The following is a 27,913-nucleotide window of genomic DNA, read 5'->3' on the forward strand; positions in this document are numbered from 1 at the left end:
GCAGTTTATACCTTTAATGAAACACTATGACTGGTGATAGTGGAGTACATATTTACTTATAATATATATATATATATATATAGTAGCATTGTTGTTTATTATTATAATTATTATTTTCTTATATTTTGCAGTTTTGTTCACATGTCTATCTATCTATCTATCTATCTGTCTATCTATCTGTCTGTCTGTCTATCTATCTAAAGCTTAATCGACTCGTTTGGTCTGAATCGATGGTTGTTGATCGCCATCTTGTGGTCAGCGTCAAGCACTGCACAGCAGGAAGTAATGGCGGTCGAGCCACAGTGAACACAAAGGTGAGGACCGAGTTACATCACAGTTTTATTTGCAGTCAGAAGAGTAGAAGCAGCTGACAGAGTGCGCTTTGCCTCAACACCATCATTGTGAGGACATTTTGGTTGGTTGTAGGGTTAGAATGAGGTTTGTGTTAGGGTCAGACATTTAGTTGTGATGGTTAAGGTTTGGGTGAGGGGAATGCATTATGTCATGTGAGTGTCCTCACAGCTATAGAGAGAGTGTGTGTGTGTGTGTGTGTGTGTGTGTGTGTGTGTGTGTGTGTGTGGTGACATTTCAGGAGAGGACAATGATGTTTTGTTTGTGCCACTGATCAAATCTCACCATTGTCACAGTGTATAATCCTGAGAGCCTGCAGGCGCTCCCTGCTCCACACTGGCCATCGACAGCCACTGATCCAGGTACGACTGATTTAAAAATGCTCAAGAGGGACAAGGCTACTTCCTGGTGTGTTCCAAATAATCCATTACCAAAGGTTAGGCCCGATCAGACCCGTGAATCCAAAATGTTCCTTGTAGAAAAATGCACTTCTCCTTTATTTTAAACTGACTTCAATGTATACACAGAAACTTAATTATATAGACCAATTTGATTAAAATGTTGATAACCCCTCTTGAGAAAAAAGTTGTTTTTATATAATTTCTATAATATCTACAAGCAGAGGCCACAAATTAAACATACAACATTGTTTTATTAAAATAATAATATATCAATAAGCTTGATCCATAAGTGTTGAGACATCATGGAGTGAAATAGTTCAATAAATAATGTGCAGCCACCAAATGTTACTTCAGTCGCTTTTTACTTTGAAATGAAAGGAAATGACAGATGATCAGATGATTGGTTGGAAATGTTTTTCATGTGATTAACACTATCTTCTCTCTTTTCCCTCCAGTTAGCTCCAAATACTGAAACACATTTTAACTGAAAAAGAAAAGAAAAAAGCAGTTTCACACCCAAACAATGCCTTCTAAATAAACCGATTAATTAGACTGATTACAGATTCATTTTAATTACAGTGTAGTTTTTAATCATTAGTTTATTCTTTTCCAGCCTCACATCTAGCTCTGAAAAGTTAAGTACACATCAACCTGTGTGGCATTTGCAGATCTCTAAACAGCCCGTATGCTTTCCAAACGCTCCTAAAATAGGCATCTTTGTCTACTGTTTTCTGTTTTTCTACCCTTTACCATAATTAAGACTTTGCGCCCCTGTTTGACACAAAAGATGCCACCAACCCAGGATGCTTGGTAACGGGACCAAACACAAACTGCTCTCTGTTCAAACATCATGTCACAGAGCTGCTCCTGAATGCATCTGTTTACTGGGCTTTGTTTAATTGACGATGAGTTCCCGGGGCTGACATGGAAAACAATTAGGGTGAAATTCTGTCGCATTAGCTGCCGTGAAACAGCCTAAACAGATTCCAATCTTAACTCCAAGAACTGACTCATAAGTGCCTAATCCTGTTGATGGAAACAGAATCCCACCCGTGTCAAAACGGCCCGCTGCCCCAGGTGCAGTAGCCACACAGGCCCTGGCTTGTCTGCCTTTATCACAGCTGATGAATTGAAAGGACCCTCTTGGGCACACAGCCCAGGCTGTGGTTTGGCTAATTAGAGGCTCTTTTTTTCTCATAAATATCTATAGTGATGAAAATGAGGCAAATAAAGGCTGTAGTTCCAGCGTGTGAAAGAAAGATTGAGATGCAAATTCTGAATGCATAGTGACACTGAAGGAAAAGTTCAACAAGTTGCTGTTTGTCTTTGCAGATGCAATCATTTTCCTAAATCTTCCAGTTTTGCAATGCATATAATGTTCTGCAAAACATTTAGTTAAATTTTGAAGAATCACCAGTGTTTAGTTAGAAGCAGTAAAATATATCATTTAAATTCCCAGCGGGAGCCTTCATCGTTAATCAGTACATCCAACTGCAATTAAGGAACATTAGGCATCTGTTAAGTACAGTTTAACAGTTGGTAATGAGATCAGGTCTGATTAGGTTATCTCTATCTTTTAGTGTCAGTGACATTTTGACAGCAAGGATGGTCCCGTAATCACATTGTTCTTACTAAGTCTTACTGATAGCTGTAAACAAAGGCTCAGGTCCTCCTCAGGTAAGCTGCTCCGTGCCCTGGTTCCAGTCTGACATCTGTGCCACATTGCTGCCTAAAGAGCATATATAATGCGCATATGCTAAAGTTAAGCATCACAAATATAATAAGACTAGATCATAGATTGTTTGTTCATACTTGACCTTTAATGAAAGTATGTGACAAAATAAATCTCAGCTCAAATGTCCAATTCCTTTTCAGAGCTTTCAACCACATCTTATAAACTCCAAAAAGCATCAAGACTTATTCTGGAAAACTCTATTAAAAAGCTATTTCGAAACATTAACAGTTTCAGATTTGATTCCTGAATGTAACTGAACAGGCCTTTAGATATGTGGATGCACATTTGATAGTTTATGAAGTCAGAAACATGTGAGCCTTTAACACCTCAGGCTACACTAGAGGAGGACACTACTACATTTCTCACAATCAAAAGCTGTTCTTGTTGATCCATAAAGCTTTACTATGAAATGATTTCCTGAAGACTCCCACCAGACCAGTCTCTTCTCCCTCATGGAAAAAGTAGAAATGTGTGGATGTTTGTATGTCAGAAGTTTAACTGCTTAACAAAACGTCTCCTGCTTCATTGTAAAAGTCTATCTCATTGTATGTACACTGTAGTTTTCAGGTTTGGTGATCAGACTTGTTGCACATTGGATCATAATTGACCTCCATGTGAAGCAATCATGTTCAGACACGTTAAACTCTTCAGCTTGACTTACTGCACAGGAAAGGAACATTAAGCAAAGCACATCTTTGAATGAGGGCAGACTTGAACTAACAGTAATGAGTTATAACTTAAATGTGCCTTTTACAAAGTACAGCCTATTTTCATTTTTCTCAGATGACATAAACGCGATTTGGATTGTTTGTTTTTTCTGTTTCAGTTCCAGATGAGTCACATGAGTCTCACATGTTGCAGCCCCAGTGTCTCCTCCTGGTGTTTAACTCTCCTGCAGCGTCTGGAAAGATGGCAAAGATCCACTGTCGAAGCATGAAGTCACGCCAGTGAGTTTCACCTGACTCACACACACCTCATGTGACTTCCATATCTGCTGAGAGGCTTACCAATGTTTCGGCCGCCAGCAGCTGCCAGGGACGCCATCAGCTTTCAGCACTTTAGATTGAATTTATTTGATTAAATATAATGATGTAAAAAGAACTAAAGCAAATGCAGATATAATAATAATAATAATAATAATTATAACAGATTCTATAATACATTGATCAAGTAACACAATAGTAAAATCAATATCTTGTAACCAGTTAAAGAGCTTGCCATAGTGAAGAATCTATTTAAAGTTCTGAAACATTATCCCTCTGTTGGACGTGGCTGCTGTAGAGAATACTGCGTGTATTACGTGATCAGAAGTACCGCTCTATATTTAACAAATCATGGGGCCTGCGGCGCAGCGTGCTCGTGCAAAAGAACGCCCACCAGAGGAAGTACAGCATGGTGCTGCTGAGACTCCAGTCTCGTCCCTCGTTGAACACGATTACAGCTGAAACCTCACAGGTAGGCAACCTGAACATGTGCATGCACATGTACACTCAGATGTATCTGTTGTCTTACTTTTAAATATTTTATTGTATTTAATCAGTGGTAGTTTTAACTGACTAGCTAGTTTAAAATGTTTTGCCCTGAAGAGATTTATTTTGAAGATTATAAATATCATCACATTTAATTGAGAGCAAAAAGTAGTTGCATTCTATTCCCTTGTTTTTAATTATTTTGCAAATCTTATGAACAATTAAAATCAGTATGGTGGTTTTTTTGGGGGGGGAATTACATGAATGACTTAATGTATCTGCAGATCTTGTTGTGTTGGAATTTTGGGCTTTAGTCGTAGTGCACATTATGTAGATTTCTTTAGCGTTCTGACGCAACCTTTTGATTTTAAATTAATTCTGTGATGCTGAAATGACCTGTAAGAAACTCAAATACTTCAAACGTGTCTTTCTTTCAATTGATTTCCCAGGTTACGTTACACTCACTTCGTGGAAATGGAAGACTTTGAATACAGCGTGGAGATCTGTGACCGTGACTGGGAATGCTTCTTTGCAGAGTGCGAGGAGTGCAACCTGCTTCCTCCGTCATTAGCAGGTTTGGACTCTGGGATGAGTGACTTTGATGAAACAGGCTCCAGACGTAAGAGGGCTCACGAGGTCGACCTAACATCAGGCATTTCAGAGGCCAACCGGCCCATCGACTGCCCCCCATACCGCGAGGGCTCTCCCATGGAGCATTACCTCAGCAAATATGGTGCTGGTGGAATGGAGAGCATCCTTTCAGGCAGTGAGGAGGACACACACCTGCAGTCTGTCAATATATTCTTTGAAAGACTGAAAAATCTTTCAGAGGCTGAGAGGCTTGCTAAGCCATGCCAAGAGAGAACTGGAGGAAACAGAGAGGCAGCCATGGAGGAGAAACAGTGTAGTGATGGGCAAAGATCCAGGGGCAGCACTTTGCCAAAAAACATCCCCAAGTTAAACTCTCCGCCTGCCAGGGGTGAAACAGCAGTTGGCGCACAGACGACGAGGCCTGTCGACGCCATCAGCAACACAAACACAAAGAAAAAAGTCAAGTCTGGCTCCATCATTTCCCATGACTCTGCAGCCAGTAACTCAGTGCTCAAAACCAACACATCAGCCAACCCTGAAACAGAGTTATTCATCAGAGAGGAATCCTGCACACAAACTACAGTAAATGAGGCAACACAGTGGAATCAGTTTCATGACCCACTGGAATCAGAAATACCTCACACAGACAAAGTGGTGAAAGTGCAAATGTGCACACCTCTGAAGGATGCTAAGCAGGAGCATTTCTTTACAAGTCCATTCACTTTAAGTGAGAAGTGCAACATTTATTCACCCGGCAATGCAGAAATGGTGACACGTATTAAACGCAGGGAAGAACACAACCCTGTTTTACAGTTAGACACAACAAGCCTAAACAAATCAGCCAGCCCAGAATCTCCATCTGCCTCCATCAAAAGAAAAAGAAGGAAGAAGAGACGGCTCAGCTTTGAGCCAGCCGAAAGCGTCCATGGATACGAGCGGCGGTTTTTAGTAAGGCCGAGTGACTCGGAGGAGGAGCAGTATGCAGGGAGAGGAGGGACGGGTCTGTGCTTACCTGAGGATGTGAATTTATTGTATTTAAATGAACCACAAAGCAATGTTGCGTCCGCCTTATATTCAGTCTCAAGCCGTCTTCCAGTGAGAACATCTGCTAAAGAGATAAAAACAAATGACTGCTCTCATATTGTTCCGTCCTGTGACAGTCGATACCAACACACACTCAGACAGGAAAGGTGTAAAGCAACGAGCTTGGCCGAAAATAATGCAACAAATAACAAGTCAGTTACACCATGTGTTGACAATGCAATATCAGCGACAAGCAGCAGTGGTAATGTGGAAACAAATTCACGGCCTTGCATAAAATTACAAGTCGAAGAATTAACAGGATTGAATAAACATCCTTGGTTGGGGGTTTCCAATCCTGGCAGTGTGACCGGTGAATCAGACAGAAAAACAGCCAACGGTGCAGACAGTCTCCAAGAGTCTGATAAAGTGATTCATTCGATCCGCGGTTGTGAAAATGAGCATAATCTTAAGTGTTGTACAGCCGAGGTCAAATCAATCGCTCACAGTGTTTCACCCAGGGCAGAGTCAGATGATCGCTCCGTGGGAGTCGGCCAAAACGACAAACTATCCGATGCTAAGTCAGTCCTGGCTGCAGAGGCTGGAAATTCTGTCAGTGACGACAGCACACCGTGTCACGGAGAGGCTGAGCCCCAACAACAGCTGGAAATCGAGTGTCATGACACTGACCAGTTTAGCTCCACTCTGGACAACACAAAACCCCAGCAATTTAAAACCACAGCCCGTCCATTCATTCAAAAGATTTCCAGTGAGGTGACCTTACCCGATACCTTACCTCATCTTTCTAAAAGTGCTTCCAATCTAGACATAAATAATACAGTAGAGAAAGAAGAGCACCCTATGGAGGTTCAGGCTTTATCCAAATTAGCTAAATTAGCAGCATCACAATTAATATCTCCTGGGAATCCCTGCCCATCTGTGGAAATCATCAGTCAGAGAGAAATCAAACTGTCCACCTCTAAAGATTTAATAACGAGTCCTTCAGATATCACGTCATTATCATCTCTGCACACAGAATCTGTAACATCAATCTCAAATGAAAACATCACAGACCTGTCTGGTGGTTTATCTTCCTCTGTCAGACAAAATGAGTCTGGAGGTCAAACAGAAAAACCCCCACTGATGTTGTTTAAACAGGACAGAGAAGCTGAATCTGGACCTAAAAGCTGGTCTGAATCCAATTACTCAACAGAATCTAAATGTGATTCACTGGATGGAGCAGAAGAAGCTGTCGCAGCTGAATGTGAACCTGAAAACGCACCAGATTCAAAACGCTCAGTGTTTGCCATTTCTTCTTTTTGGAGCGAGATGGAGAAGCTGACGATAAATGACATTCTGGGTTTACGATCCCTGCCACCTCTTCAAGAAAGTCAGGAAACAGACATGTCTGCTACAACCGATTCAGGTTTTTTTACACAATCAGATGAGTCCAAGCTCAAACAAACCAGTGAGCACATGTCCAGTGTTCTTGATCTTGTAGAATCAAGTTCAGGTGCTGTCACGGGAGCTGAGTCTTGTGTTCTGTGGGAGAGTGAACCTGTGCCGATGAGCCAAGGTTCAGATGTGGGTGTGATGACGTCTGTAAGTGACATTTCTCAACCAGTCTTCTCTGGAAATGCACAGAGCTTCAGAACAATTTCCAAAACTCTAAGTGTGCACAATCTACCTGCCCTGAAGTCTGAGTCCTTCAGCTCCACATGGAAAGGCCAAACGTTACAAACCTTAAACGAAGGAGGATCAGAAAAGTTAGACTGTCTTGTTGAGGATAATATGCCAGAGCAAGCGGACATGGATTCTTCACCTTCCTCTTTGACAGATGGCTACAGAATATCTGTTTCCGATATTTTTCAGTACCTCTTTGGTGGAAAGCAGTCGACCCCATGTCAATCAGCCACAAATAACATAAATGCCGTCTACGCAGATGGAAATTCTGTTCCTGAAAATTATGATCATTTCTTCTCAGAGTTCGATACAGAAAACTTCTTCTGTCCTCTGATCTCAGCAGAGGATCAGGCCAAAGGTGAGCAGGTTCCTATCTTTTCCTACTCACGCTCAGCTTGTAGAAATCTACAGTTCCCTGAGGCGTATGACGGCTTCTTTCCATCCTCCTCTTCTGATGATTCATCAGTTGAATCTGATGAAGAAGAAAACTCTAGACCTGTGAGGGTGGTGACCAGGTTTAGCCAAAACGCAAGCACATCTCAGATTTCGACAGACATTTATGACAATTTCTTTACAGACAGCGACCTCAGAGAGAATTTCTTTTGGAAAGCGACACTCTCTTTCAGGAATATCAATTTTTCTGGAATCGCTGTGCAGAAGCAGACAAGCTCTCAAACGTGTCATGTACCTGTAAGGCAAAGTGGCAGATCCCTTCGAAGGACGCTTTATCCCAGTAATGCTCTGGGGAATCAAGACGTGATGTTTCCGGATCCACTTCTCTACCACCTGGAGAACAGGATCTCCAGACAACAAGCGCTGCAGCCTTTCAGAAATGAAGATTTACAGATGGCTGTTTCAAATCCAAGTACGTGCAGTTCCCCACTATTAACACAGTAATGCATGAAGGTTTGAGTTAGGGAATTAGGTTTTAGCATACTGCTGCTATTCGATTGTAGATTCATATACAGTGGTGAAATAAAAAAAACCTTTAGTGTGATGTTTAGTGGTTAATTGTCTCAGGTGGCTAACAGGCCTGAAAATGACAAACTGTAGGAGTGAAGAAAATATTTGATCTTACTGTACCTCAGAAATTAAGTCAACAGCTGATTAATTCTCTGGGTACACTACTATCTAAACTAAATTTGACTAAAATCACATTTTATGCAATTAGAAACTAAATCATGGTACAAATTTGGCAAACCACAACTTTTTTTAGTAGGCATCAAGGCACGTAGATTCAGAGTCGGCTTGGTGGTGGATTTAGACTTTAAAGTTAAGGAATAACTTTTATGACCCAGTGCCACTCTAAATGGGTATAATATGATTTCAGACGCAGAGAAATGAAATACACATGCAGCATACTTTTTTGAAAAAGTTTTTTAAAACGGAAAATGTATTTTTTTTCCGCAGCTGGATTAAATAGAAATGTACTTAATTTACAGCATGTACTGAAGCTACATGTGGACAGTCGTAGTGTAAGATATGTTGTAGTGTAAGATATGTGATCCACTCGGTCAGCTGTTCCAGTCATGACCGGGTCAGACTCTCTTACCTCAGCTGTCGGACGACACTCACTGGACTGCGGGGGTGAAAGTAAAGAGGAATGGTTGTACGTGATAACTTGACTTCACTCAATGAGTGTCTTCTCTAAGCTGCTACCTGAGCTAATTTATTAGTTTAGCTGTGGAGGGAAATGACCTCATCACATGTGTGCTGCCACTGAGCTTTAATTAAGATAATAACACTCAGCATCATAACATGACATCTAATGTTCAACACTTATCTATGAGGATTATCTTCAAGGCCACGAGTGTCACAGTTTCAAACACCAGTAGCATCAAGCAGACGTGTGTTTGCAGACCTGGCAACTGTGAAGGATGATGGCATTTGATCGGGTCACAGTGTGGCAGAACAGGAAGTCCCAACATATTACGGGGGGGGTTATGCTCAGCTGTTGGCGTGTTAATGCCAATTATAGAGCTCCAGAGCGCCCATTTGACACCTCTATTTACCTGATGGTTTCAATCTGTGTTCTGCCTTTGTATGATCAGATAAAATCACTGACAAACTTTTTCTGTCATCCTCTCTCTAAAGGGCTGGATTCCTCACTCCTGCCGCTCCGACAGTCAGATATGTGTCTGGTTTGTATTGCATTTGCTTCATGGGTACTGAAGACTGCAAACCCCCAAGTTGGAGATGCCTGGAAGGCTGGTATGCTTGTTGAAATGTAGTTATATAGTTTCATATAGCTGAACGCCTGCACATGCAGCTTTTTTAAAGACTGAAATTACAAAGAAGCCGCTTATTCTGTCACCGTGTATTTGTGTTTATTGTCTAACAAGTAATATTTGACTCACTTTTCCATTGTATTTAACTTTCACAGTTCTGTTGGCAAACGTGAGTGCTCTGTCAGCAATTCGATACCTACGTAAGTACGTGAAGATTGAAGCGGCAGCCAGTGAGAAGAAATTGCATCACAACGCCCCCTCTTGAGTCATGATCTTTCGGCCCTTGATACACATCACCATTGAAATGATCAATTTTACAATGAATCCTGGAGCTGAGTCCCTGCAGGACCAAAGTCATACTAGGAATATGACACATGTCGAATGTGCCGTTCCATGATTGCACGATAACTGCTTTCTTTATCTTAAGTTTCACTGACGCTTTCATAGAACGGAAAGAGTTTTGTTTAATCACAGCTTCGGCAGGGCGAGATGAGACATGTGTATTTATCAGACAGGAGACTTTACTGGTTTGAGACGATTGTAAATAAGGTTTCGGTGAGTGAGATTAGCATCAGAGCTCTGCTGAGTTGAGTTGATGATGTTTGATAAACTTGTGATAAATGGATTAACTTGAATCCCTGAGTGAATTTTAAATAGTGCTGTTGGAGCATGTTTGTTTCCATTACTTTTATGTAGCAGCTGATTTTATAGAAATAGAAAATATTTCACTGAATGAATAAGATCATATCTGTTGCAACATTTTCTACTTTTACGAACCCCCCAAAGTTGTTATTGTGTAATTTATTTGGGAGCTGTATTTTTTTCCAGTGTTCTGGATGTATTGTATGAAGGGCATTTGATTTTCATGGTTGATCATTTATAGAAGACTGTAAAGTATTTGTTGTGTTGCTCTGTGAGCTGTTCATGTATCTTGGATCAACGTCAGTAAACAACATTGTTGAATTGTTTGCAGTGTCTGTTGTTATTCCTCAGAATATTCCTGAAGGTGCAGCTTTTAAAACACTAGAGGGCAGCACCAGCTCACGTGATAACATGAACTGGATCACCTGAGTGAGCTGCAGTTTTCAAGTTATTAATAATAATCCAATTTTCCCTACAAAAGTAGTATATGTCAAAATTAATAGTTTGATTTAATACGTTATGATATACGTATTAAACATAATTTCTTGAATAATAACAATAATAGGTTATTTTTCTCCAGTAAATGGCGAGATTGAGCTATAAAATACATTGTGTCCTGTTGTTACAGTATTTTCATACAAACACTCTTCTGATTGGATTTTGATGCAGTTTTCATGCATTTCTAAATATCACTGTTTCACAGATTTTGGCTTTTACAGCCCAGAAAGGGAGGGAATCATACATGAATCATATCTTGTTGGTTTTTCATATCATTTCATCAAATATAATCAGTTTCACTCATCAGCTTCATCTTGTTTCAAAAGAGCGAATATATGCAGTAGTATACTATATTTACTGTACCATACATACAACAGGTTTAAGGGTGCCATAACAATAAGATTAAACAGATACACGTGATTAACTTGTAATTTTATTGCCAAATATAAATAAACACCTCAAACAAAATGGAAAAGAGGAAGCCATACAGTTATCAGTACTATTCTGTTATAGTAACAGCAGCACCTTAAAGGCAGTCCGTTAAACCCACATCTATTTGTCTTGATAATACATTATAATAAAATAATAAATATACAACATTTACAAAATATACATCCTTTACTATAATGATCTCTCTTGGAATGATTTTTATAGAGTTCAGCTGAAACTAAAAGACAATTGACAGCATGTTAAAAATACTTATATAATTTAAAACAGTTCAGTTCTTGCACTATATGTAAAGCCTTTAGTGCAACCAGCTGTCTTCTCGGTTGAATGCTACATCTGAAACAGACAGCTGAAGTACAACTCTGTCACTTTCATAATATTTTTATTTAGCCTGCTGCTTTGCATACTTGCACTCATCGTCCTGCTGCTCGACTGCCCAACAACTGACAATGCAGTTCTCTTGATCTGCCGGTTCACACTGTACACAGCAGGAGCAGCACAGGCTGTGCTGGTTGGCTTTTATTATCCCTCTGATAGAGATCTGTTGTTTGCACACGTCCAGACGAGTGGCCCGGCTATTGTTTTGTTTTATGACCATCTTTGCTGGGTCGCCATGGCACCAAGGCCTCTGGCCCCGAAGTCTGATCCTGTCCAGTGTGTTGAAATTCCAGACGTTGGCTGAATCATTCCACTATCACAGTCGTACTCCCAAATGTTGTCATAGTCCATTTCCTGGTCATCTGGTTCTGTGGGTTCGAGGTACGAGTGGTGATCTATAGGAGCGAGAGAAGATTCCCAGGCTTTTAGTTCTGAACAATGGAAGACAAAACCTCGCCTTGACTAAATAAACTTGGACATACTGTAGCTCCAAAGCACTTATGGTGACATGGGCTTTATTCCAATGTGTAAACAGTAAAACTGCCAGTGTTACATGCCACTGCTACTCCACCTTCATTCTTTCTAAAGGTACAGCAACATGCAGCCTGTCAGATAAAATTCCTTGTCACATCATAGCACAGTTAAGACTTAAATAAATTCTAGTCTTGTGTTCATATGTGATAAAAGAACCTGTACAGTGCAGTGTTCTCTTACACCGGGTTTCCCCCTCGTGAGACAGATAGAATTTAGAGCCACAATGGCTGTAATGGCGTCGGCACATTTGTGTGTTTCCTGCACTTTCAGTTCTGTAACCTTTAACCTTCTGTCTACCTGCTGACAGACCAGAGAGTTAAATCAGTCCAGAGTGTCTGCAGTGTTTAATTTAAGGTATAATGGAGTGTGAGCTATGTTGTGTGTCCTTGCTGGTACTTAGGACGGCAGCAGACAGTGTTGACTTTCATAACTCACGTGTGGAAATATGATGCTTCAGTGTTTGCTATGATTTTAATGAGCGCCAACCATTGCTCAACAGAAATGTAGATTTTATGCAGCCATGCAATGAAAACAAGCACCCTCCTCTTTTTGTTTGACACGATGAAACATGTTTAATAACTTAATTGTATTATTTTGTCAGGACTGTACGTTTATACTGTTTTATAATAAACTGTTGACCATGCAGTCAACACACTTATGCACTAATACACATGAACAGAAGAATGTTTTATCAGGTTTATGGGTGCATGCCTTGACTTATTACCTGGTGAGTAGCCGTAAGGGATCTGAGAGGTGTTCCTTGAAGAGCTCGACGGGAGAATCATCTGTCGACAGATGTGAAAGGGAGAGAAAGTTATGTCCTGTGATCAACTATAACAAACATTCTCGTAAAGACTGTTTCACATATGGCACCTGTTCAAATATCACCTGCAGAACAAGTGTATAAACTTGCTCTGGTATCACACAGAGCTCCATGCACCAGTACATTCCAGAAACAGGAGCGTCCTGGGAGATCAATACTGATATATTTCTCACCTGCTCTTGCAGTTGTCCGGGCACGGGCAGGAGCTTTAGCCTAGAGACGGCCTCGGCTCTCTGCTCTACGTGGCTTTGAGGACTTTCCACATCCAGGCTCAGAGTCTGTCCCTGGGAGTTGGTCAGAACCAGGCTTCTCCTGCAGCGCTTGCCCATGGGAGGGGTGTGGAGCTGGAAGGAGGAGGGTAGGAGCTGCGGAGCGTGCTGCTGTTGGTGGAGGTGGTGTTGAATTGGCTCTTGCCAGCTGTCCTGCTTTAAAGAAGAATAGTGAAATAAGCAAAATATAAAACTTTGATTTAGTAATGATGAAAAATTGTATTATTAAGAAATAATTTTACCAATTTTATCTGACCAAAAACTAGCAAATAAACCTAATTCTTAAAGGTAAACACACGTTCAGTAATCAGTGCCTGATCTTTCTTACTTTTATACTAAGGAAGTGTGTGTGTGTGTGAGTGTGAGATGCTTGATATCAGAGAGGCAGCGCAGGTGTAAATTGAACCTATGGATCCAGTATCATTGACCTACTTACCAATGGCCTGGCATCATCCATGGAGTAGATTTCGGGACTGCACGGCTCGTCGTACAGCGGCGATAAGGGCTGTCGGGGATGGCACATGTCTGAGTGGCGCTGTGGGCCGTTCAGGGAGTAGTTCAGGGATGTTTGAGGTGTGCTCCAGCTGTTCGACTAATCACAAAAGGTTCAGACAGACAGATCCAGGAGTTAGTTTAAAACACTAGGTGATGAGAGATAAATCAATCACTTATTTCACCCCCTCTCAATCGTCTTTCTCTCACATGCTCTTCAGATTCAGATACATGAGCCCATCACATAAACCAGATCCGATAACCAAGTAGAGGATCTGGACCAATGCCAATCCTGATCTGCAGCAGTGCTATGTGTTGTCTCATAAATCAGTAGTCAGCTGTCAGTGTTGTGTTTAAAACTCTTAACTGCCATATGTCAGGGTGTTCCATCAGTGAATGTGTCCTGATTGGTGGCTTTGTTTTTGTAATTAAATGTAATAGAGGTCTCATTCTTTGCACTATCATATAAATTATTCTTTCAGCATCAATTCTGCACTATTATCACATTTGTTAACACATATTATGACCCCTCTCGTCCTCTTGCTCGTATCTATTTTAGTTGCTGCACACGTGACATGTAAAATAAGTCAACGGTCTCTAAGGGAATATTCGGTTATCAAGTTAGACGCCAGACTGAATTACCTTGACAAGTGGGGCTTTCTCCAGCCGCTGCGGGCTGACACGGTGCAGGGCAGAGTAGGGTGTGCTGTAGACCTGAGACACCACCGAGCTCTCTGCAGGCTGGAGGTAGGAGTTGCGCTGTGGTGAGGAGTAGCGCAGTGACAAAGGTCGTAGGTCATGCTCGGGCCTGGTGTGGGAGGACATGCTGTTGGTCCTGCTGCCCAGGCGGGCGGTCTCGGCTGAGGAGGGACGGCTGGAGCTGTACTGTACGGGGAACAAACAAAGCCAGGGCAAGAGTCAGCCAAGAGTTGCAGTGCAGGGATTGTACGTATATTCGTACATTTTTAATGTATCTGTACTCACATGGATTTATTTTCAGCTACTTTTACTCCACTACATATATCATGTTACTTGTTTATATTTGTTGATATTTATATAAATAATCAATAACAAGGGGGAATTTGTCCATAGATCAAATTAGATCATTAGACCCCGCCTCCTGCAGCAGCTGCATTACTGGTGATGAAGAAACACCTGAAATGGATTCTGATGAAGAACATCACCAAGACTCAGCCATTAATTAATATAATATGTATTCAGGAGCATCATCTGCACCTTTCTTAATAAATACAAAGTCTGTACTATTGTATTAAACTGAATATACAGTAGGCTCAGTTAATGATGTAGTGGACTGTTGCATTAGAGAGGAGGCTATCACTTGCACTTTTAATACTTTAAGTATACGTAAAAGCAAGTATTACTTTTACTCAAGTAGAAACATTAATGTCGTACTTCTTTTAGTACTACTTTTACTTTTGTCAATTTATAGTATAAATTGATTTATAAAGAAATGTAAAATGCTTTACAACATGGCTAGAATTAGCAAGTTCTTGTAGAGCAAATATATTCAACAGTTTCCCCTGTTTACATCATTATTTTTTATTTTCATTATATATTTTGGGAGAAAAGAGTCTCTATAAATTTAATTGGGTGTGTGGTGTCTGGCTGAACAACAACCTGTCTTCTGGGCACTGAGCCCTCTCCACTCTCAGATAAGTGAGTGGGTAGTCAACCTACACAGCTCTTCTCCTGGGGGAGTTTGCTTAGATGTCCTGATAAAGCTGAGTTTTTCAGTACTTTTTAAACCTCTTTGCTGAATTGGACTTGGCCTCTTATTTCCCTATCCCAATAAAAACTTTTTTTCTGCTTTGGTAAAAATGATAACTGACTTTGTTATGATTTTTTTTTAATGAAAGCCCTGAGGATTCACGATCCTCCTCTGTGGGTGCAACAGGAGCCGTTAGGTATCTAGACCTCTCTTAATAATTAACTTTGTAAAAGAAATGTGTTGCTGCTCAGTTCCACCAAAACAAACATTTGTTCTATGTCTAAAGCTAAATCCTGCCACCCTTATATCATGCTAATATTGTAAATGGTGCATTTATTAGTCCAAGAACAGTTGAACCTGAGAATTGGCATATGGCTTACTTACACAGAGCGGTTCAGCGTATCCTGGGGTGAGAGGGTTGTCTTCATGAATGGGTAGCTGAAGGTTGTGGGGCCCACGTCCACTTGTTGAATGGCTGAATTTAAGGGACTCGCTTCGTCCTTGGCTGTTTCCACTCCACCTGTCGAACTGTGGAGCCTAGAAATAATAATTATTTGTAAATTTAAATAAAGATATTTGGACCAAGAGCAAATTTGACATGTAGTAATTGCAAATCATTTCATAGTTATGCTGAATGTTGATTTACAAAAGAGGCAGGGCCATGTTGACTGTGTCCTCTTTCACTTCTACTCACTCTTGAACCTGCCCATGCACCCGCAGGTTCACAAATAGTTATGGATAAACTCCAGTTTTGAACAATCTAATAGTTTGTGGTCTGTGAAAGGATGAGGAGGGGGTTACTGTCTCACCTCTCTTTGCGTCGGAGTGTAGATGATGTCATACACGGGGGGCGGGGGGCTGAGAACGGGCACGTCAGCAGCTTTGAAATGCTGGATCCAGTCGCAGAACGTGGTCCTATCCAGACACGACACCACTATGGGGTTGATGAGCTTCCCTGGGAAGAGAGGAACCGGGGGGAGGGGGACAAAGGCTGTCATTCGGTCCAGTCGCTCACTGGAATGTGCTATAGTCAGATTGTCATTCACTGGGGATAAAACCAGCTCATTCATGGGGGTTTTTACTCTGTGACGTTGGTAGATCCATGCAAAAGGCCAATTAACATAAAACTTGCATAAGAACACACACTCATTAAAATCCCCTTAACATGTCCAGAGTAGAGAAGCTCACTGATTCACTGTATTTACCTTCAATCTTAAAGGTGTTCGGCTTGACGTCTTGGCAGGGTGTGGTCACAGTAATCATGTTGAGTGGAAGTTTCCCCTGAAATCATAATGGCTGTTAAACACAATACTCAGACATAAACAATGGAAATGCTGCTTGCACACACCTCAGGATATTAGTTATTATAGAAGAGTGGTACCTTATAAAAGAGCCCGTCATTCTCCTCTGATAGGATGATCAGTGTCGCTGGGTACATCACCAGGAGTCTGTCACTCTGTTCCTGTTGGCACAAGATTACAGCTGATGGTGAGCTATGTGTGCGTGTGTAGTTGGGACATCATATAATTATTCTTATCAATTTCTACAGAACAAGAACAGTCAACCCTTGTTTATGATTTGTTTACATATTCCCACATTAACATTTCCACACCAATATGATGATTATTCCTTGGTCGAGATGTCTGCCTCAGAAAGGTTTTGGCACATTAAAGTAAAAGAGAAACTAAACCATATTAAAGCTTAATTTTAACATTCATATATTTCTATCTGAAAAGTTCTCATGTTTTGATATTGTACAGGAGAGAATGGCACCAAATCATTTTATCTGAAGGTAAGAAAATAATCTCCAGTCATTCTGCCTGGGTAAAAATAAAACTATGAATAACACAAAGCACAAAGGCGACCATGAGACCAAATCCAAACATAAAAAAACACCCGCGTATATCCTTTAATACTCATATGTTGAGAGGCACAGTTTAAATCCCAGTGAGATCTTCGGTCCAGCCGGTTGTGGGGGCATTTAAAGGTGCGGCAGACGAGCAGTTTATGTTTCCTCTCCCTCTCACAAGGTGTGTCTGGACAGACAGCTGACATTCCAGCTGTGAGGTGAGTTGAGTCACTGTGAGCCTGGCAAAAGCCTCTCACACAACTAGGCCCTAAATCTCACACACTTCAATAAGGACTCCCGCTCGTGCCCATGAGAATGAATTACAGCTAACCATGCATGCTGTGTCATGACTCCTGTTTTTACTGGCTGCTATGTGAAGCTTTATCAGCATTATTTATTTGTGCTCATGTCTGATCTGGTTAGCACAGAGTTGTATTCTTCACCTGCTTGTTGCAGGTGTCTGACACTGTTTTACACCTTGACAGGAAAATACGCAAACAAAATTATGTCTGCAGCAGAGGCAACATTTGCCAAAATATGGACTCCACCCATTTCAGTCACTCCTCACAGTGTTGACGTAATGTGTGTGTTGCGCAATTTAAGAACTGGGAGTCACCTGGATGTTGGGCTGATGTTATCCAGCTTGTATCAATGTGAAAAATTCCCAGAGTTTGAAACCATGTATCACTACAGTCAGCTGTAGTCAGGGGTTAATGTAGGATTTGGCAGGTTGGGGAACCCTGATAACAAACTACCAATCACGTTATTGTCTTTACCCGCTCCACTGCACATTCCCATAAATATTTAAGAACTCAGATCATGTGTTTGATTTCTGGGTTACCAGAAATACTGATTCACTCTTGATAAACAGCGGTAATGTCGTACCTGACAGGGCAGGTGCTGCAGTCGGACTTTGGTGACATAATTGATGGGGCCCAGGCTGTCTCGCTGAGAGCCCTCCCACTCATAGATGGGCTCTCTGTTGATAGAGTTTCTCAGCTCCTCTCTGCCCTCAGGAGCCTTGTCTTGGTTTAGCTAGAGTAGGTAAACAGAGGTCACACAGAATCATCAGCAATGTAAATATGTGAAAAACAAACAGTGCTCTGCCCTTAAGCAAATGTAAGCGTTGAATGTTTGTTCATAGGAAACGCTTCTAAGCTAAGGCTCAAAAAACATTGTCAGTTCAGTTATTTTCTCCTGACACACTTAGTTTCATGTGTTTCATCAGCCGTTTTCCCACCTGTGGGCGTGGCGTCGACCCTGTGCAGATGTGAGGGTGAGTTTGATATTGACTGTGATGTGGTCAAGGCCACTCCTCAGTATCCAGGCCTCAGGCAGAGCCAGCAGTGACCTACTTGAGTCATCAAATCTACATGCTCACACACATCCTGTTTTCAGGAGCAGCTGAAGCCAAACCATTTTCTTGGCTAATACACCAGGTGACCAAACTCATGTGCTCGTTTTGAACTAGTTGAATGAGTTTGTTGCAGCACGAGAGCCGTTTTTTTTTTGCAGCGTGATATAATATAACAGGTTATTTCGAGGAAGGTGGCATTAAAAACTTTTGTCTAACTTACCTTGGCTCTGGTGAAGTTTTCGGTTGCAGTTGCAGTGCCTCCATTTGCCTCAATGTTTTCTTTCAGAAGGCCAAACCAAAGGTCCAGTTCATCTTGGTTGGCACAGTAGACAATTATGGAGTTGAGGCTGACACCTGCAGGGTGCAAAGGTCACAAAGTCAAAAAAGGAAAGTGTCTTTTGCAACTTTTCTCTCCCAAGCATTTTTTCAGGAAGTTTGCCGATGTTGTGGTTAATAATTAACCATGAGTCCACGCTCCGCTTTCTTGGCTGTTTAGTTATGCAATAAATGCTAACACATGTTGAAGTGAGTAAACCACATGTAAGACCTACTGTGAGAAGATCTAACGTCTGACCTGCGTCATCTGGTATTTAAAAGTCAAAGCAGACTCTCCCCCCCCTCACAGTGATTACTCATGAGGTATGAACAGGGTCTCATGGGATGAAAAGAGCTGGAATCTCTTTCTATCTATCAGTCCCACACATACCACAGATAACCACTACAGATAGTGTGTTTCACTCTAGCCCCTTGGCTTTGTGTGGTAATTGTCTGGAAACATGGCCCTCTGACTGCTCCTGAAGCTGGGACTCTGGAATCTGTTCAGCTTTCCCTTTGTCTTCTAATTGTAAACCTTGACCACAACACTCCCTTGAAAAGTTATGTGCTCCCTGAGTTCAAACAAGACGAGTGAAGGGAAAGCTCTTGGGACTGGAAGCACATAGTCCGACTTTTCTACTCTGTCAGTTTAAAGACGTTAACTATTGTTAAAGGTAATTAAGCCTCATTATCTGACTTTTACAGCAACATAAATTCAAACTGTGTAAAAGCTTACAGGAATTTTTACAGACCGTCTCGTGCTGTTTGCTTCGTCACCCATAAACTCACCAACACCACTTCAGACTAAAGCTGAATCATATTTCCGTAGCGCTCGTAGAGGAAAACACTTTGTGTGAACCCTCATTTGACTCAGACGCTTGACATGTTTCCGATACATGTTTCCTGTCAGTGGTGAATCCCATAAAGCAAATCAAAATCCACACCGCAACAACAACTGGAATACAAAACCACAAAATAACAAGCTTGATCCGGGAAAGTCAGATGAGTGTCAATATTTTGACAGCAGAGACGGTTCAGATTTCAGTAAGATAGAAACTATAATCAAATGCAAACATAGAAACCATCCACTCTTCGTGATGGGCACTTTTCACATGTCGTTTTTTTGTTCTGTAGTTTTAAATTAGTCTCTGGCAAGAACCAAAACCCTGTAGTAGCATCATTAAGTTCTACTCAATGAAAAAGAAATCGAGCCTCAGACTGTTTTCGTCTACCCAGAGTTCAAAAGCTAAGTGGCATTTCCACCGGGCATTAACCGGAGCAGTTTTTGGAATGTGCCATAGATTATATGAAGTGACAAGGCTAAGAGCGGTAGCCGGGCTTTTCTGCACGACAGCTGGGCCGACTGAAGTGCACCTGTCTTCTAACAAGCAGGGACTTTAGAGCTGCTTTGGCCCCCTGACCAAGGGTGAATGGGGCCCGGCTCTAGTTAGTCTTGGGGTTGAGTGGAGGTGAAGGGGGTCGCGGCACCTTTGAATCATTGGAATGTGACAACATGCTAAATGCTGCAGCTTGATAATAGTGTGCGGTTTCTTGCTGTTTTTTAAGTGAGGAGAATTTTTACTTTGATCCATAACTGAAAACACAACAGACTGCCAGCAGAGGGGAAACAAATTGTATTAGCAATAAATTAAGATTGAAAATGAGACAACTGCTCTAATTCATCCTGTCTTTTCCTTTTAATGTCTGACGTATGACAGACTGACTTCTAGACACGCTGCAGCATTTGTTAATCAATCAGCCTGAGTGATTGATTAGATAAATTCAACACAACATGTCCTTACCGTTTATTTGAAAGGCAAATTCCTGGGGTTGACTGTGGTTGCAGTTCTGCTGCAGGTTACAGATGGAGAGTTCCTCCAATGGAAGAGTTCCCTGAACACAAGACAACAAAAGGTTCAATCAGGCTCAAAACATTCTCTCATTCACTCACTAAAAGCGTTCACTGCAACATTTCCATTTCCAATATGCCCCATTTGAGCCAACTGTTCAGCTCCTAATTGTACTATTCACCGTAACTCAGAGGGATCCCTTGAATCCAAGCCTACCTTGCATTTGCTGTCATCTACAGTATATGCTAACATACTGTAGATTAGTGTATAGCTGTATCTTTTTGACAAGAAGTTAACCTGACAGCAGACACAGTAAAATTATGATTAATGACTGTGCACGCTTTATACATGGTGAAGTAATTTAATCATACTGTCTGTTTGCAGACACTCTGCTGATTGACAGGGTACGAATGTCAAAAGGTCTGATTATATAAAATGGAAATCTGCCACAAATTTTATAAAATTGAAATGAATCCTGGGAATAATCATAGCAACAGATAAAGCTGAGTATTTGAAAGATCAGTCATGAACAATTTGAAACTGTCTGAGTAAAATGAAACTCACCTGGTATGTTAGTCCAGTTGTGTTGTTAGAGACAAAGTGAAGGTGTGTCTGGAAGAGATCCAGGAAACAATCATGTATATCCTGCGGAGATAATAAGGAAAGTCATAAGATGTCCTGTCTAAGAAGTAATACCCTGTAAGAAAACTACGATCCTTGTATTTCAGAGCTATCACATTTCACAAACCTGTTCAGTTTAAAAACACAGACGTGAGCTGATTTAACGGGATGCTAACCCAATTGGAAAACTAGGTGTTAAAATCAGCTGGTACTAAACCAGAGTTGATGAAATTAACCCTTGCACATACAGGCACATGTCTGGAGGCCCATCCTGATGTCGGTCTCAGATGAGAATCATTTTACAATCTTATGATCAATTGTCTGTAACGTTTTTCACTTCCTGTATTTATTACACTGACAAAGGGGAGTTAGGTTTTGTGTGCGTCTGTTTGTTCAGTAATCAGCGGGATTAGGCAAAAACTATTGGATGGATTACCATGAAACATTATGGAAGGTTGTACGGTTTAAGAAGGGACTGAAATTGTGGTGCGGATCCAGATCAGGGGGTGGATCCTTTCTTTCTTTAACATTGCAACGTTTTGGGGATATTTTCTGGGAATAATTCATGGTCATGTTTATGGGATCGATAGTTATGAATACATGAAATTTAGTGCAGATCCAAATAATTTCTGGATCTAGTGAATCTAGGGAGCTGTTTTTATTGTGTAAATCACTTGTGTTTGTATCAAAACACAAATTGAGTCATTAGTTGATCAGAATGTCTTGTTCTTGTATCACCTGCCGATTCATGGAGCACCTACAGGAAATGTTCTGATTTAGCAGGAAGGACATGGATTTCCGGAAAGGTGTTTCTCCTCTGAGCGTAAAATGTTATTTTAAAGTCACTCATTAAGCAATCGTCTTTGTTTTCTATCAACACTTTGGTAAGTCATGTCTCCTCTGTGGTGTTCTTCTAGGTTTTACACTATGTGTTCTTTTGGCATCATGACGCAATTCCGTCCATCAATCTTTCCTTTCTTCTTTTTGACAAAGCTGTTGTGTCACAGCTTTGATAAATTGCAGTTCCCAAAGTGCGGAGACGGCACGTCCTCTATCAGTCCCTGGGATCAGAGGAACTCTCTCTCTCCCTCTACCCTGAGGTTTTCTCTCTGAGAAGTTTCACAACTGCAGCAGTAGCGAGCAAGTCCAAACACAGGCTGCGGTCCGCTTCTTAGAAAACCAATTGGATTATTCACTGTTTGCCACCACGTCAATTTCACAGCGAGTTTCAGTGCGTCTGTCCTGTTATTCTCCACCTGTTTTTTTTTTGGAGGGGGGGTTGACACTCATGCTGTTCACATGGATGGATGACTGGCATGATGTGTCATTGTAGGCTTGGTCATTGTTTCAGACCTCATTAACCAGAATGAGGATGGTGCAGTATTGGTTTTGTTTTCCTTTATGCTTGCTTCCCTGCTGTTTCAACATCGTCATTAAAGAGTTGTTTTTGTTGCGCTCACCTGGCAGTGGAGGAAGCGGAAACGGACTTTGGAGCTGTGAATCATGCGTCCGTAATTCTTCACATTGATGCTGCTTTTCTTCCAGCCGCTGGCCGGGTCATAAGGAAACGGAGGATTCCATTTTATGTTGTCTATTGTCTGCAGATCTTTTGGGGACATTTCCTGCAACCAATCATAATGTCAGTAAAAAAAATTAAACATGACTTGTTAAAAATAATATCAAATCACACACAGACATTTATAGAAGTTTTCTCTGGTATGTGTAATCCTGGTATGTGTTTCATGTTATCGTCTACTGCAAGCTAACGGAGGGTCTTACCTTCCTGGGGGTGACAGTGCACAGGATATTGATGATGCTGTTGGACTTCTCCTGTCCCTCTTGAGGATAATTTTTGCGAAACAGGCGGCTGCTGCTCCAAAAGAGGAAAACCAAATGTTACCATTGACTCTGCAGTGTTTACCATCTATTCATTGTTTGCCGTTCAGCTCAATCCCCAACTGCGGAGTCAACAGGGAGCACTTCCTGTTCCGTCAGTTGACTGTCACCTACTTAATTCAGAGTTGAAGTTAACACACCCGTCTTTGCTGGACTGTTTCAAGTTCAGTGGCAGAGACTTATTTTTCTGTTTTTTTGGTTGTTACTTTCGCCAAGGAGGTTATGTTTTCACCCCTGTCTTGTTTGTTTGCAAGCAAAATTGTGAGTCAGTGTGTGAAATTTGGTGCAGCTTGTTTACATTTAAGGAGACTGTGTTCCTGTGACAATCTGGTTTTCAATGTAAAATTTCATTGTAGGTAAATAACTTTGAATTGTGTTTTTTTATCTCACATAATATTCAGTGAACCAACCAGAGACCCTTCCTTTGTCCTCGGTTCATTAATGCCAACCATTTAAATGATAAGAACAATCAGCGCTTATGTTTCTGATAGTGAGGATGTGCATAGGAAAATCAGCATTCAATGTCCCTCTTTGTTTTGCATGACCCTCATCTGTTACCATTAGAGTCATGTCTCTGTGAGGACGCTCCCCTCACTGCAACGATAAGACTCTGGGGCTGCTTTTACAATCTCAGCTTGCAGTTTATCTGCTTATCTGCACATATGTGTACCAGTGTCCCCAATGCAACAACGCAGGCTTTTGTTTTCACGGTGGGAATCGAGGTCTGTCTCATCAGGAAGTCCATGTCCAGCATCAATCACTGACAATTGTTCAGTGACTGATATTATTCTACTACATCCCTGTTTAACTTGTACTCTTGTGCACAAGAGAAAAATATTCATAACGTGCACACTGATACAATCTGCTGTTGCAACGTGAAAGAGGAATGTAGATAATAGACAGGTAGTTGATTTACACACCCAACATTCTCAGAATCGCTGCTGTGTTATTCAATGCACCTCACATCCCCTTTAACTGAAGGGAATACCTGACCCTGGCCTGATTCACCAACACAAAGAGTGAGTTGGGTGCACAGGAAGCAGGAACACTGAATGCATTGTTCCTGTGCCGAACATTAATCCCACTTGGAAGGTATATAGCCAGTCGATTATTTTTTTTGCCCTGTCTCTTATTTTATTTATTTTTTTAAATGAAGAGCAACATGACACATTCTATCAAACCAGACGCTGAATCATCGCACAGGACAGATGTTCTGTACTAGAGGTTAATCAGAATCAGATGTTGTGGTCCGGCAGAGTGGGCTGCGCCAATAGTAACATGCCCAGGCAAATAATCCCAATGGATTCAAGAAAACCAGGTCGAAAACCAATTAAAACCCATTAATGTCTGTCATTTCCTGTGTTCAATGCCTTCATATCTGATCCCTACAAGCCATCAAGTGATATAAACCAGACAGTATCATTAATGAACTATGATGGCCCATGTGTGATCGTGATAATGATTGGGGGTCAGGTCCTGACTTTGGGGGGAAACCAGATTGACTTGACAGCTGGCAGATCATCTTCAGAGGGATGCAAAGAGGAGGCAAATGGTAACTGGATCATTGACACCATTGCCCAGACAGGCACCACTCAGGCACGACTCCCAGACTATGCTGCATAACCATATGATCCTGAACCCGGCATCGCAAAATTCACAACCTACATTTAACCCCACTGCTCAAACCCTGAGAAATACCAGGAATTCCTTCCAGCTGAAACGCGGAGTCTAAAATAACAAACGGCAGTCAAGGGCAGGACACGTGCTCTAAGTGAACACACTGAAACGAGTACAGTAAGAATCACCAGGACAGGTCGGATTGTTCTTACCTGTTTCTGCGTATGAAGCTTTTGCTGGAGAATCTGAAGTTGTGCTGGGGGACACATGACATGCTGCTCCCCATGCTGCTGTGCTCTGTGAGGCTTCTGCTGCTGCTCTGTAGACAAATGACTCCTGTGATGGAAGAGTGTTATCCAGTAGTGCAGTGTGTGTCTGTGTGTGTGCTCCCTGCTGAAGTCAGACTTGTACTGAGGGAGAAGTGGGCAGGGTGTAGTAGTCAGACCTGTGAGAGAGTGTGTGCGTAACAGGGGTGGAGTTTGGGGCTGTGTCAAACAGTGTGTGTGTGTGTGTGTGTGTGGTGAATAACCAGTAGGAATCACACCTTCTGTGAGTTTCCTCTGTCTGTTAAATCAATCCCAACAACGAAGATCATGGGTGTGGGGGGTTTCAGGGAGAAGTGTGCCATTTCACACCTTCCAGGGGCCAAATGGGGCTCATTGTTGTTTGACCGCTGCACTGAGTGGCCACTAAACATGGATGGTGTGTGTCAATCAAAGGCAAGATGGAAGCTTCCATTGGCATGTCCAGACATGAAAAATGCCTGTAGTTTGTTTGGTGTTATTTGGAAACTTAAAATGTCTGGGAAACTTTATGTTTCACAATTGTAGATGATCTATTTATTTGGAAAGAAAACTACGTATGTGTTAAAAATAGGCCAAAGCTCCCTGTAATATTGAAACTGTGTCAGAGAATGAATTTTGGTGTATTACAGATTGTTCTGTCTTTTCTTTATGGCATATGTTTCTTTAGCATTTCATTTTTGGGATTGGAAGTCAGGATGGTTTGAACCATGTGTATGTATTCAAATGCTCTTTTTTCCATAAGGCAATGGGTGTATGCAAACATGTCTAGTTTGCATGTAAGGTGTTTGGTTGTAAATGAGATATCTGCCATGTAAAAAGTGAAAGTCAACAGAACAAAATTATTGAGTCCTTATTCTTGCAAATGTAGTGTAAAGTTCATTCATACAGTCAACCCCATCAACCAAACCATTCCCATTGAAACATTTAAGGAATTCATTTTTGAAAAAGAGTTGGTTTTAGGTTCCAGCATTGATTAACACTAGTGTATGTTATTTGTATTTTTAGTTACTCTTATTTTATGACACTTGCATGTTGAGTTGCTTGAGGTGCCTGGGATTTAAGATTTTCATTGCCAACATGTACGCTGTATCTGTTGTGCAGATGACAAATAAAACCTTTGAAACCTTTGAAACCTTTGATTACTCACACTAGTTTCCAGCCTTGTTTAATTTGAATGATCAGTACCAAGTGGCCTTATCAGTCAGACGGAGGAGTCAAACCCTTGTGATGGTTTTATGTTTGCTCATTAATTAGGTCATTGTCTGTGTTGAGCTGCTGCACTCTATAGTCATCATGCGACGTGTGCTGCGATGTCAGGCCCCTCGCTGCCAACCTGCTCAACCAGATTGTTCAAACGGATCCACCCGAGGCAGCAACAGACATCATCCTGGTAACAACCAACTGTAGACTTCAGGACTGTTATTGTTCTTCAGCTTGTGTGATTGTTCTTTGTTTGATTGATCCCACAGCTAATGAAAAGGTCCAGTAGTTTAATCAATGAAGAAAACTGATTTAATTACATGTGACTTAAATGAATGTAAAACATGGATCTAATCCTGAGCTAATATTGGCACTGAGTCTGACTTCTTCAGAATACACAATTATTTTAACGTAATAAGTATCTTGTGACAAACTCAAACTATAACGGATGTGTAGGTGAAGGCCAAAATCACAACATGGCATATCAAATTTAGGTCATAGAAATTCTAAGGAGAAAAATATCTATATCATCATTGGTTATTTACCCTCTCTTGAGTAAATGATTTGTTTTATTTTGGTGTTACTTAAATACTTTAGATAACAATAATAACGATAATGACAATAATGGCAAAAATAAACTTTATTTATTTAGCACTTTTCAAAACTCAGTGCATCACAGGGAGAAATGATACAAGCAATTTAAATAACAGATTAAATATCAAGAAATCATTAATCAATGGAGCGTGGACCATGCCCGCATATTTGTCTTTTCTGTCCACATATTCAACTTCATTTTATGAGACAGTAGGATGTTTACTATCAAGGATCCTGGGCTTGGAAAAGGTTACTTACTCAATCCATTAAATGGTTTCAGGAAACTGACACTTACTAATTATTTACTCTCATACAGGACAATGCTAACATTGCTCACGCTCCTCTGTAATGTACTATGCTTTAACACAGGGTAAATATTTGATTAAGAGGTGCATCTTCACATCATCTTATTCTATTTCTACAGACATTAAAGCTGAACACAAAAATGCTTAATTTATGTGACTTAAAGTTACAGTGTGTAGAATTTGGTGATATCTAGTGTTGAAATTGCATGTTGCAGCTGAACACCTCTCACCTCACCTTCCAAAAATGAAAAAGAAATTGTGGTAGCCTTAAATTGTCATAAAAACTCAAAAGGTGTTTAGTTTGTCCAGTCTGGACTAATGTAAAAAAAACATGGCGGCCTCCGTAGAGAGGGTCCCCTCAATGTAAATATAAAGTATTTAAATATAAAGGGCCTTTTCTGGGAGATAGAAAACTGCAGTTCATACAATTTAGATAAAACGAACTAGTGAGAACATCATGAGGATTATTCTACATTAAATTTCTGCCAACAGTTCCCTTTCACCTAAATCTTACACACTGGACCTTTAAGTAAATGAGACCATCTGAATAACTATTGTCCTTGTAGCAGTTTGAAGATTATGTATTTTATCTAATTTGGATCCATTAACAGTAATCTGATTCTTTTACTGAGTAATCTAACTGATTACACTATGGTCCCTGTAATTCAACCCATGATGTCATCATTTGAAAACAGGTTTCTTGTCTGGAAGTGG

General features: G+C 41.0%; 1 protein-coding gene and 1 long non-coding RNA gene across 7 annotated transcripts; one reads left to right on the forward strand and one right to left on the reverse strand.

The window, feature by feature from the left end:
* Positions 1-248: 248 nt before the first annotated feature.
* On the forward strand, positions 249-10,446 carry LOC109630935 (uncharacterized). Of its 5 annotated transcripts, none has more exons than XR_011243275.1 (7): positions 249-314; positions 648-713; positions 3,314-3,434; positions 3,769-3,942; positions 4,406-8,115; positions 9,345-9,461; positions 9,634-10,446. It is a non-coding gene; the product is annotated as an uncharacterized lncRNA (long non-coding RNA). The 5 variants fall into 5 exon arrangements; XR_011243276.1 differs by having other exon boundaries at positions 3,840-3,942; XR_011243277.1 differs by having other exon boundaries at positions 300-314; positions 648-787.
* A 585-nt stretch (positions 10,447-11,031) lies between these two features.
* plekhn1 (pleckstrin homology domain containing, family N member 1) lies at positions 11,032-25,208 on the reverse strand. Of its 2 annotated transcripts, none has more exons than XM_020089466.2 (16): positions 25,008-25,208; positions 23,062-23,152; positions 22,743-22,904; positions 21,226-21,306; positions 20,614-20,704; positions 18,717-18,850; positions 18,025-18,174; positions 16,672-16,752; positions 16,496-16,571; positions 16,100-16,245; positions 15,675-15,827; positions 14,204-14,446; positions 13,506-13,661; positions 12,974-13,222; positions 12,702-12,762; positions 11,032-11,838 (listed from the first exon to the last, which is right to left on the reverse strand). In XM_020089466.2, exons 1-16 carry the CDS (start codon positions 25,079-25,081, stop codon positions 11,654-11,656), a joined length of 2,133 nt encoding a protein of 710 aa, XP_019945025.2. In that variant the 5' UTR covers positions 25,082-25,208; the 3' UTR covers positions 11,032-11,653. The 2 variants fall into 2 exon arrangements, with proteins under 2 accessions (XP_019945025.2, XP_019945024.2); XM_020089465.2 differs by having other exon boundaries at positions 12,974-13,225.
* Between the last annotated feature and the right edge of the window lie 2,705 nt (positions 25,209-27,913).

The sequence above is a fragment of the Paralichthys olivaceus genome, chromosome 6, assembly GCF_024713975.1.
Source record: "Paralichthys olivaceus isolate ysfri-2021 chromosome 6, ASM2471397v2, whole genome shotgun sequence".
NCBI lineage: Eukaryota > Metazoa > Chordata > Actinopteri > Pleuronectiformes > Paralichthyidae > Paralichthys > Paralichthys olivaceus.

Bases quoted from the DNA above. Each gene is read 5' to 3' on its own strand.
- plekhn1 (XM_020089465.2), bottom strand. From the start codon at position 25,081: ATGGGGAGCAGCATGTCATGTGTCCCCCAGCACAACTTCAGATTCTCC. The intron at 16,246-16,495 runs GTAAATACAGTG...CTCTCTTCCCAG, and splicing joins GAACACCTTTAAGATTGAAG to GGAAGCTCATCAACCCCATA. The intron at 15,828-16,099 runs GTGAGACAGTAA...TATTATTTCTAG, and splicing joins ACACTCCGACGCAAAGAGAG to GCTCCACAGTTCGACAGGTG.